At 33.8% G+C, this 11439-nt stretch overlaps 3 protein-coding genes across 3 annotated transcripts in view; 2 read left to right on the top strand and 1 right to left on the bottom strand.

Annotated features, from left to right (window-relative positions):
* The window catches only part of LOC104710918 (peptidyl-prolyl cis-trans isomerase CYP71), a 4776-nt gene extending 2444 nt beyond the window's left edge, over positions 1-2332 (top strand). The window contains exons 9-13 of the mRNA XM_010427573.2: positions 822-1039; positions 1169-1301; positions 1399-1622; positions 1728-1881; positions 1965-2332. Of these exons, the coding sequence (XP_010425875.1) occupies positions 822-1039; positions 1169-1301; positions 1399-1622; positions 1728-1881; positions 1965-2045 (810 nt within the window). The 3' untranslated portion in view covers positions 2046-2332. The remainder of the gene's footprint in view (positions 1-821; positions 1040-1168; positions 1302-1398; positions 1623-1727; positions 1882-1964) is intronic.
* On the top strand, positions 2793-5089 carry LOC104715232 (receptor-like protein 12). Its single transcript, XM_019229940.1, has 3 exons — positions 2793-2979; positions 3103-3251; positions 4592-5089. Exons 1-3 carry the CDS (start codon positions 2793-2795, stop codon positions 5087-5089), a joined length of 834 nt encoding a protein of 277 aa, XP_019085485.1.
* On the bottom strand, positions 5595-6621 carry LOC104710917 (60S acidic ribosomal protein P2-4). The gene is made up of 4 exons (XM_010427572.2): positions 6524-6621; positions 6334-6428; positions 5852-6078; positions 5595-5773 (listed from the first exon to the last, which is right to left on the bottom strand). Exons 2-4 carry the CDS (start codon positions 6419-6421, stop codon positions 5747-5749), a joined length of 342 nt encoding a protein of 113 aa, XP_010425874.1. The 5' UTR covers positions 6422-6428; positions 6524-6621; the 3' UTR covers positions 5595-5746.

Here is an 11439-nt window from a genome sequence, read left to right as displayed (position 1 = left end):
TTCATTTCAGGTGAGTCCAGATGGTAGACAGTTTTCTGTTACATCTCCTGATCGTAGGATTCGCGTGTTCTGGTTTATAACTGGCAAATTGAGGCGGGTATATGATGAGTCACTTGAGGTAAGGTTACATATTCGATACTTTTCTCTTTACATGTTGTTTTCACATTAATCTTAATGATCTATTCCACTATTAGGTGGCCCAAGATCTGCAGAGGAGTGATGCTCCATTATACAGGCTTGAAGCAATTGACTTTGGTAGAAGAATGGCAGTTGAGAAGGACCTTGAAAAAACCGAGAGCGCTCCGCAGCCCAATGCTGTTTTTGATGAAAGCTCTAATTTCCTTATATACGCCACTCTTCTTGGAATAAAAGTAAGAAATCCACCTATTTTTTTTCGTTTTAAAGTACCATAGACATATCAGTCTAGACATGATACGTATCCTGTCTCACATGCACATTATACAATTAACCAGCTTATAGATCTGGGCCTTTCACCAGTGGCTAGCTTTTACTTAGGTGATTAAAGTAACCAAGATTTAATGAGGTTACGTTTATTGTTGCCATATATTTAAGTGGTTATGCTCTCTGCCAATATAGTGAATGTAGAGGAAAGGAGCTTGAGATCTTATCGTAAATTTGGGTGTCTAAGGGGGAGTGAAAGGGGCTCTATTATCACAAATCCTCGATATCTTTGTATTTCCAGCAGAACATTATGTAAAAGCAGACTAGTTTCTCTTGATTGATTGTATTAGAACTCTTCCATGCTTAGTAAATGGAATCATAACCTGCTAATTTTCGCTGTCTACCCTTTTGTTCTCTAGATAATAAATTTACACACCAACACAGTGGCAAGGATCCTTGGAAAGGTGGAGAGTAATGAAAGGTATCTGAGAGTTGCATTATATCAAGGTGATCAAGGAGGCAAGAAAGTTAGGAAGATTCCAGCAGCTGCGGCAAATGTAAATGAAAGCAAGGAGCCTTTATCTGATCCGACTATCTTATGCTGTGCCTTCAAGAAACACAGGATCTATATGTTCAGGTATGTGACTCCCTATCGTGCTAAATTGACTCATGTCTATGTTTTCTTAGATATCCCTAGAGATACCTTGTAACCTTGATATTGCTGAGAACTACTATGAATTTATTATCAACTAATTTTTTTCTGCAGTCGGAGAGAGCCAGAAGAACCTGAAGATGCAAGCCAAGGGAGAGATGTGTTCAACGAGAAGCCTGCTGCTGATGAACTTATGTCTGCCTCAGATATTGGAAACTCATCTACAACATCTCTTCCAGAGAACGTGGTATGTTTTCATAACCCACGATGTTTGCTTCTACTACTCATTACATATCTGTAATTTGGATATTTAGCACTAATCATTTGAACTCCTAATTATCCAGATCATGCATACTTCGCTGGGTGACATTCACATGAAGCTTTACCCAGAGGAATGTCCCAAAACTGTGGAGAATTTCACAACACACTGTCGAAATGGCTATTACGATAACCACCTTTTCCACCGGGTTATCAGAGGATTTATGGTTCAGACTGGAGATCCTCTTGGTGATGGTACTGGAGGACAGTCAATTTGGGGCAGAGAATTTGAGGATGAGTTTCACAAAAGGTAAATGTTTCTTGCTTCCATGCCTGCTTTGAATTTAGCCATCCTTTAGAAACAAATGAAATGTAACTTAGTTTTTGATATGTTATTATTGTTCTTGGCCTGCAGTCTACGGCATGACAGGCCGTTCACATTGTCTATGGCAAATGCTGGGCCAAACACAAATGGGTCTCAATTCTTTATTACAACGGTGGCTACACCGTGGCTAGACAATAAGCACACTGTTTTTGGAAGAGTTGTGAAGGGAATGGATGTGGTTCAGGTATGATTTGATAACCAAAAAGAATGTTTTTCACTTGTTGGCTTAATGTGGCTTTGTGTCTAACCATAAAGCCAAATGAACAGGCTTTAGAGAAAGTGAAGACTGACAAGAACGATAGGCCTTACCAAGATGTTAAGATAGTTAATGTCACTGTTCCGAAATAGTGAACAATCGTTGTTGATCCGTACCCGTGATTGATTCCCTGCTGGGAAGTTGGTCTTGCGGCTAATCTGAACTTTGTGGTTCATCTGAGATGGATCGAACTGTGGGATATGTTTGTTGTGCCCGAGCAGATTAAGTTGTTGGCATATCATCTTCCTGATTATACTGAACATTATTTTTTTAGTTTTGTTAAACAACTTTCTGCAAATGCTTTAGTGGACAAACAAAATTCTAATGTGACTTCAGTTCCGCTTATTTTTTTGTAATAGAGTGGATCGGCTTTCTCATACCTTCTCAAGTTCCGGGGGTTTATGTCTCAAAAGACAACCAATATGCAGACTGCAGAGGGTAACTAGATAACTTGCGACTCTTTAGTTCCTTCTTTTTGTTATGGACTACCTAGTATGATGATAGTCTACTCTTGGCTAGGCACATAAGTTATGATAAGGCAATATCTCTTAAGAGTTACCCTTTTCCAAGAGTATACTTGATTGGCTTTGTTGACCATTCATTTGGAAATTGGTAATCTTTGTGAAAGATGACTTACAATTTTCACAGAGACTTGTTAAGTCAAGCTTTAAAATTTTTTTTCCATAAACGGAAGTGACCATCTATGCATTAGAAGAGTCAAGAATTTATCAACATAACTTGTTTTACTTCAACATAAAACAACAACAGAGAAAAGAGAAGTGATGATGTATTCTTGTAGTGAGTAGAAGATGACAATATGGAGATTTTGTTTGATAATCATGTCACTTTCTAACTCAGTACTTGTGTTTAGTTCTCGAGCTAAGCACTTGTGTCGTTCAGACCAGAGGGATGTTCTTTGGGAGTTCAAGAACGAGTTCTATGCCGAGGAGTCGTTGCAGTACAGGTTGTGGAGTAACAACACTGACTGTTGTTATTGGGACGGTATCTCTTGTGATCCTAAGACGGGTAAGGAGTGGTTCTGTTAGACCTCAAGGGCAGTACTCTCAATGGCCCTCTAAGATCTAATAGTAGTTTGTTTAGACTACGACTTCTTCACAACCTGTATCTTTCCTACAATTATTTTACCAGATTCCATCGGCAACCTCAAGTATTTGAGGGTTTTGAGCCTTAGTGAATGCAATCTCTTTGGAAAGATTCATTCTTCACTTGGAAATCTTTCATACCTCACTGATCTTGATCTTTCTTTTAATGGTTTCTCCGGGGAACTACCAGATTCAGTGAGCAACCTAAAACGGCTGAGATATTTGAAAATTGTATCGACCAAGCTCAGTGGCAACTTTCCTCGTGTGCTACTTAACTGGACCGAGCTCACCTCGATCGACATTCGTTCTAACCAGTTCGAAGGTATGCTCCCAGTCATCTAACATGAGTACACTCACAAAACTGGAGGATTTTGAGATCAACGAAAATCTGTTTTCGGGATCAATTCCTTCATCTCTCTTCATGATACCTTCGTTGATCGAACTTGACCTAGGAAGAAACGACTTCAGTGGTACTCTTGAGTGAGATTGGGAATATCTCTTTGCCATCTAAACTTGAACTTTTGTTCCTTGGAGAAAACAATTGCAATGGACCAATCCCGGGATCTATATCGAAACTAGACAATCTTTCTTATCTTGATCTCTCCTTATGGAAGACAGGGAGGGACATTGTCGATTTCAGCATCTTCTTGCGTCTCAAGTCACTTACGTTCCTTGACCTCTCGTTTCTTAACACAAGAAGCATGGTTGACACGAGTATTTTCTCACATCTTCTCATGTCACTTGATTATTTGGATCTTTCAGGGATTAATCTGAACATCAATTAAACTCTGCATATTTCCTCATCCATATCCACCTTGAGTTTATCTTCTTGCAATATTGTTGAGTTTCCCAAGTTTCTACAAACCGAAACTAGCTGTTTGTCTTATTTAGACATCTCTGCCAATCAAATTGAAGGCCAAGTACCAGAGTGGTTATGGACACTGCCAGAGTTGTGGTTTTTAAACATTTCTCAGAATTCCTTCAGTGGTTTTGGAGGACCAGCGAGTGTTATTCAAAGAAGTGAACTAGAAATGCTTAATATAAGTTCAAACACATTCCATGATCTTCCTTCGTTTTCGGCTCTGACAATTGGTTCTCGGGAGAGATTCCTAAGGCAGTGTGCAAATTGGTTTCTCTTGACACACACTTGTTTTATCCAACAACAACTTCAGCGGTTCGATTCCACGGTGTTTTAAATACTTCACTCGTGTATTTCAGTCCTGCATCTTCAGAATAACACCCTTTCTGGTAATCTTCCAGAGGGATGATCTATCAGTGATTACTTCATTACTTGAGATCACTTAATGTTGGTCACAACCAGTTATCAGGAGAACTTCCCAAGTCTCTTGTCAATTGTACTGAACTCGAGTTTCTGAACGTGGAAAACAACAGAATAAGTGTCACATTTCCATTCTGGTTGGGATCGTTGCCCAATTTACAGATTCTTGTCCTTGGTTCTAACGAATTCTATGGGCCAATATCTTCTCCTGGAGATTCTTTGAGTTTCCTTAAGCTGCGACTCTTTGACATTTCAGATAAATCGCTTCACTGGAGTCTTGCCATCAGATTACTTTGCGCTTTGGAGTGCAATGTCATTGGTCGTGGACATTGTAGAATATTATACGCAGATCAAGTATTTAAAACACTTGGTCATTATCGATGATATGCCGAGTAGGTATGCAGGACGTGTGGGACGTAACGCTGGAAACTATCATAACTCAGTGACTATGACGGCCAAAGGATTGAAGATGGAGTTAGTTGGGAGTGGTTTCACAATCTACAAAACCATCGATGTCTCTGGAAACAGATTTCAAGGAGAGGTCCCTGAATCAATCGGTTTACTCAAGGAACTGATTGTGTTCAACATGTCAAACAATGCTTTCGTAGGCCGTATCCCACCATCTCTGTCGAACTTGACCAATCTTGAATCATTAGATCTATCTCAAAACAAATTATCCGGCAAAATCCCACCAGAGCTGGGGGAACTCACGTTTCTAGAGCGGATGAACTTCTCTTACAACAGGTTAATTTGAAGGTCCAATACCACAAGGCACTCAGTTTCAAAGCCAAAATAGTTCTTCATTCGCAAAGAATCCTAGACTTTGCGGTCTTCCCTCTCCAAAAAACCTGCGGCGGAGAAGAAGAAGCAACAAAGCAAGATCAAGATGATGAAAAGGAAGAAGGCGATCAAGTGTGTGGTGTCACCATAGGCCACATTCTAATTTCATGTAAACGTTACTGGTTCATGAGAATCTTTCACTCTTTTACTTAAACGCACGCCCTCCTAATACTAGGTACGTAAGCATCACTTGTCAGGAGTCAGGAGGATGGTGTCTCTACTAGCGATAATAAACTTCACACTTGTTTGAAATATATAGTGATATATCTACACGTATTATTAATGATCTCCATGACATTTAAATTAAACGTCGTAACAAATTTGTTTTTTTCTTTTCTTGATATACTATGAGCTATGTACCAGGTTAATTACTAATCAATACATTACAGAGGGCATAGAATCATCATGTAAATCCAAAAGAAAAAAAAAAATCTTCTTGCTTCATTATCTAAGTAGTAAAATTCGTAATCCAAGAATCTTTGATAACAAAGAACTACAAGAGAGGAGCAAAAATTGGTGCCACTAAGAGCACCAAAAACAAAATCTCGACTCATGACCGTGTGCGATAATCTTACTCGAAGAGACTGAATCCCATGTCCTGCATTTGAAGATCAAAGACCAATATCAAGAACCCGAATCAAGATCATAACAAAAGAGTAAGTAATCGAATGCTTACATCATCAGACTCCTCTTTCTCTTCCTTCTTAGCTTCTTTCTTCTCAGCAGCTGCAGGAGCAGCACCACCACCACCACTTGATGGAGCAGCTGCAACAGCAACACAAGCACCACCAGATGGCACAGAAGCCAACTTCTCCCTACCGGAAGCAATCAGCTCAGCAATGTCCTTACCACTCACTTCTTTCAAAAGAAGGTCAATGCTCTCTCCATCAACATCAGCACCAACTACAAAACAAAACACACAATAATAAACATATACTTCACTACACAAACCCATATAATCATCTATAACAAAAACAAAGGCCTTTTAATCAACAAAATCACAAAACTCTCATCACTAGCTTCAAGAATCAAAACTTAACCTCTAAAAACTTAAACAAAGCAAATGCAGAATCTTCCCAAACCAACATTGCTACTACTAATTCTTTCACAGTAACACAATCTAATCAATCAAAACACATTCAGACACACAAATTTTACCAGCTCCGATGATATCTTTGATATTCTCAGCAGAAGGATTAGCGTTTCCGCCCAAAACAGCGAGGAGAAAAGCAGCAGCAACCTTCATTTTTTTTCTGCAGGAACCAAAAAAGATAAACCCAAATTAGTCAATAAATTGGAATTAAGTTCACAAAGAGAGCGATTCAGAGACAACTGAAACAAGAGTTACCAAGAAGATTTGAGAAGTAGGAAGCTACTAGAAGCTTGTATTGCTTTTGAGTTTTAGGAGAAGCGAGGAAACGAAAATGGAGGAAGACGATGAGTGAGTTGTATATATAGTTAGGGTTTCTCTGTTTCCGGTTGTTTACGGTTCCTTGGTTTTACTCTCATTTTTTTTGGTTTTTTGATTCGGTCACCGGTTTGATTTGGTTCATTATGAACCGGTAATTAATAGGACTGTTCTCGAAATCTCTCTCACTTTTAATAGAATAATTCAATAATTCTTAATTTTTTGCTGGTTTAGAAATGGAAAAATATTTGTCAGCTACTTGAAGTATACGCCAACACATAGTCAAACATACAAATAATATAAATGTCTTGTTAACTACGTCAATTATTATCATCACATAAGGACATCCATAAACAAATATAGGTTATGTGTACAACACCAAAGACATTCAATTCCGATGGTTGGTTGGCCGGAATTCGGTATTGACCAGTGTTGACCGATATTGACCAGTGTTAACCGGTGTTGACTGGCGTTGACCAGAAAAAATATTCAAAACTTATTTTTTATTTTTTCCTAAAAATAATGATTCTTTTTATGTATTTTTGATAAATAAATAAAAAAGATAAATAATTTGTATAATTTACCAAAACAAAATATAACAACAAAAAGTTATACAACAAAATTTTATGTGTAGTAGATTTTTTCATAAAACTATAACAAATATATACTTTTTCTTTTTAACAATCATTTTCTGTTTTGTATTTTCAAATGTGGGGATTTTAGATATATTTTTTCTTTTTACTTATTTATAAGATTATGTCATTTGAAATATGTCCAAAGCATTGCCAACTATTTCTTTGATTTTACAAGACCAACCTTTGATTTTACAAAATCAACTTTTGTTTTTTAATTATCTTCTAGATATATGTCAAATCAAATAAATAGTTGGGAATGCCTTGGATATATTTCAAATGACATAATCTTATAAATAAGTAAAAAGAAAAAAATATATTTAAAATCTCCACCTTCGAAAATACAAAACAAAAAATGATTGTTAAATTAGTACACATAAAATTTTGTTGTATAACTTTTAGTTGTTATATTTTGTTTTTGTAAATTATACAAATCATTTATCTTTTTTTATTTATTTATCAAAAATTTATAAAAAAGAATCATTATTTTTAGGAAAAAAAAGTTTTAAATATTTTTACTGGTCAACGCCGGTTAACACTGGTCAATGTCGGTCAACAATGGTCAATACCGGATTTCAGCCAACCGACCACCGGAATTGAATGTCTATGGTGTTGTAAACATAACCTATGTTTGTTTATGGATGTCCTTATGTGATAATAATAGTTGATGTAGTTAACAATACATTTATATTATTTGTATGTGTAGCTATGTATTGACATATACTTTAAGTAATTGACAAACATTTTTCCGAAATTGACTTAACACACATGACACATCTAAACTACAAGTTATTATTTTATTTGTAGTTAGTAGAGTTCGTGTCAATGACTTCAGAAGTTGTACTTCAAGGCGAGTTTTACAAAAAAAATGAAGTCCTTTTTTAATCAGTTTTTTTTTAAAAAGAAATATTAAATAAAAGAATGTAATCTAAAATTTTGGTAAGAAAAATTGATACGGTTGAAGAGTAAAAAGTCTTTGTCAACAAAATATGACAACCTGTTAAGAAATCTTGAGGATATTTTCGGAATTCAATTTTTTAAATAATAAATTTTACATTTAAAATATCCTAAAGACCAAACCAATATAGTACTTTATTTAATGCTACATTATATTGTAATCCTAATAAAACATTAAAAAATAGGGAATATAAGTTTCTATAGCTATCCATATGTAGGGTTTTAAACAATTAATCAAGACTAGGATAATACCTGTGCAATGTCACAAGATTGTTTTTTGTTTAGTTTTTATTTTAGTTATTTTGAAGATAATTTTTGTATGGTGTTTGTAATTTAAAAGTATTACTAATATAATTTTTTTGACAATGTTATTTGGTAATATTTCCGTTTTTAGGTTTCTGTTATTATCTGTTGCTGGTTGGTTTTTATTATTATTGTAATGAAATTGTAGACTAAGATCAATTTTTTTGTTTCCTACTATATTAATTGAGAAGTAAAAATATGAAACTAACCTTAAAATATGTAAAAAATTACATTCAATTGCCATTAGAAAAATTTAATTAAGATTAATCAATTAATTAAATAAATATAATTAATTAAAAATAAAAGTGCTGACAGATCAATATAAAAAAATCTAGAAAAGTAAAAGAAATCTATTCAAATCAAAACTAATTTGTACTTGAAAAATAAATAAATTAACTGCTAATATAATAGAGTTTATTTTCTTCTTTAATTTTACATTGTCATGCCATTAATTTTAAATAATTATTAGTTAAAAAAAATTTTCTCTCTCTAATAAATTATAGAAGAAAATTACAAAATATTTTTTTAAAAAATATAAACAAAGCAGAATTTCAAAAACTAATATTTTATATCCAAGTAGTCAATATAATTATTTTTAACAACAAGATTTCAAATATTTTGTAAAAATTTCAAATTATCATTCTCCTATCATCTTTATTATATTTTATTTACAAATTGTCTGGAATTTTCATAAAATATTTATGATTAATAAAATGTAGATTTTTTTGTACATATGTTGTGATTTGAACTTTTAAAAACAAAGATATATTACTCGATCTATAAAATAAAATATGTGTTTTAATTTTCTTATTGGCAGGTTGGTAAAACTAAGTTTATATAACTGATAAATTAATAAATTTTATTTGTTCATAATTATAATATTAAAATTACTACTTCATATTTCATAAAATAATGATTCAAATACAACAAATAAATAATATAAAACTGTAATATACCTCAAAAATAGAATATTATAATATATAAAATAATTAGTATTCAAAAAATATATATAGATTTATAAAACATTTAAAAATAAATATTATCTCAAACAATATATATATATATTTTTAAATATAACATTAACTTTTATTATTCTATTATATTTTTTTTTTAATATTGATCCGTGCTTTAAGCACGGGATATTGCCTAGTTCTTGTATTAAGATGCATTGGAGTACCATTATGTATGTTAGTTGTTTTGTTTTAATCAATTTTGGCTGATGATATTAAATTTAATATTTACAAATTTTATGGTTTTGTTATAACAAGAGGTTTAGGGAAATAGTTCTCTCTGTTATTTATCTGTTCCATATGATACAACATATATATAGGGATACATCTTAGGGGTTATGGATTACACTAATGGGCCGATAATGGGCATTCACATAATAATATAATTATTTATAAGACTCCCCCTTGGATGACCAGTATAAAAATGTAGTTCCAAATGCGCATATTAGATGTTGTCTCGTTAAAAACCTTACCAGGAAAACCCAGTGGGAAAAACCATGGTTAAAGAAAAAAGAGTGCAACTTGCTTTTACTCCCCCTCTTGAGTATATCACTTGAAATCTTCGAGATGACCGAACCAATATGATGAAGTAGCTTCTTGAAAGTAGTGGTTGGAAACGCCTTGGTAAATGGTTCGCCAAATCTTCACTTGAATAAATTTGTAGGACATGTATATCACCGTACATCACAATTCTTCTGCAGGCTGTTGGTCTCTGACTCATCTTGATCATTATCTTCGTCTCTCACGATCTCATCAATGTATGTCAAAGACTTTGAAGATGATAGTCTTTCACCATTGGAATCATAATATTCATTTTTGGGTATTTATCTTTTGCGTGTTCTTTGTTATCTCGTTAAAAACCTTTCATGGGAAACCCCATTGGGATAAAAACCATGTTAAGGGAAAAAGAGTACAAGTACGCACATGATCATATTTCTCCTCCTGAAAGCATCATCTTCAGGTTATGCATTATGAACATATATATCATCTTTTCTGAACTGTTATAAACAGTGCTTTAGTGTATAAACTCATATGATCATCATATATTCTCTTGGGTCATTACCATCTCTCAAGATTGAAAGAGGTTCAAATGATTTGAATTTCAATGACCCAAGAGAATATATGATGATCATATGAGATTGAACACTGACTATAATTGTGTTCAAGAAATATTTTCAAAAAAAGTTTGAGGATGTAGGCATTTGTTGAACCTCGTTAAAAGAAAAATTGTATGTGTCTCTTCTGCACTTACAAGTGGTTCTTATTAAAAGAAAGCTATAAGAACAAGTGCAAAATATGTTGATGATGAAATATTATCTGATCTCCGGTAGAGATTTCCTATACCAAGGAATTAATATATGGAGAAATAATCAATGATGAAATATTACTCCTGAAAGATGGAGAAATCAGATTGTATAAGATTAGATATTTCATGAAATTTCTTGAGGTTATAGAATTGACCTCCGATGAAAGAGATGTTATCTCAAGACGCTTACATACATCTCTCAAGATTGAAAGAGGTTCAATGATTTGAAGTTCAATGACCCAAGAGAATATATGATGATCATATGAGTTTATACACGAAAGCACTGTTTATAAAAGTTCAGAAAAGATGATATATATGATCATAATGCATAACCTGAAGATGATGCTTTCAGGGGGAGAAATATGATCATGTGCGTACTTGTACTCTTTTTCCCTTATCATGGGTTTTATCCCAATGGATTTTCCCATGAAAGGTTTTTAACGAGATAACAAAGAACACGCAAAAGATAAATACCCAAAAATGAATATTATGATTCCAATGGTGAAAGACTATCATCTTCAAAGTCTTTGACATACATTGATGAGATCGTGAGAGACGAAGATAATGATCAAGATGAGTCAGAGACCAACAGCCTGCAGAAGAATTGTGATGTACGGTGATATACATGTCCTACAAATTTATTCAAGT

Source organism: Camelina sativa, chromosome 9, assembly GCF_000633955.1.
Source record: "Camelina sativa cultivar DH55 chromosome 9, Cs, whole genome shotgun sequence".
NCBI lineage: Eukaryota > Viridiplantae > Streptophyta > Magnoliopsida > Brassicales > Brassicaceae > Camelina > Camelina sativa.
Note: the sequence above shows the minus strand (reverse complement) of the source record. Positions and strands in the feature narration are given on the sequence as shown.

What these genes read in the sequence shown, in the direction of transcription:
- LOC104715232 (XM_019229940.1), top strand. Translation starts at nt 2,793, where the DNA reads ATGTCACTTTCTAACTCAGTACTTGTGTTTAGTTCTCGAGCTAAGCAC. An exon ending in CTCTTGTGATCCTAAGACGG is followed by an intron (nt 2,980 to 3,102) that starts GTAAGGAGTGGT and finishes TTATTTTACCAG; the next exon opens with ATTCCATCGGCAACCTCAAG. An exon ending in CCGGGGAACTACCAGATTCA is followed by an intron (nt 3,252 to 4,591) that starts GTGAGCAACCTA and finishes TTGACATTTCAG; the next exon opens with ATAAATCGCTTCACTGGAGT.
- LOC104710917 (XM_010427572.2), bottom strand. Translation starts at nt 6,421, where the DNA reads ATGAAGGTTGCTGCTGCTTTTCTCCTCGCTGTTTTGGGCGGAAACGCT. An exon ending in CAAAGATATCATCGGAGCTG is followed by an intron (nt 6,079 to 6,333) that starts GTAAAATTTGTG and finishes TTTGTTTTGTAG; the next exon opens with TTGGTGCTGATGTTGATGGA. An exon ending in AGAAAGAGGAGTCTGATGAT is followed by an intron (nt 5,774 to 5,851) that starts GTAAGCATTCGA and finishes CTTCAAATGCAG; the next exon opens with GACATGGGATTCAGTCTCTT.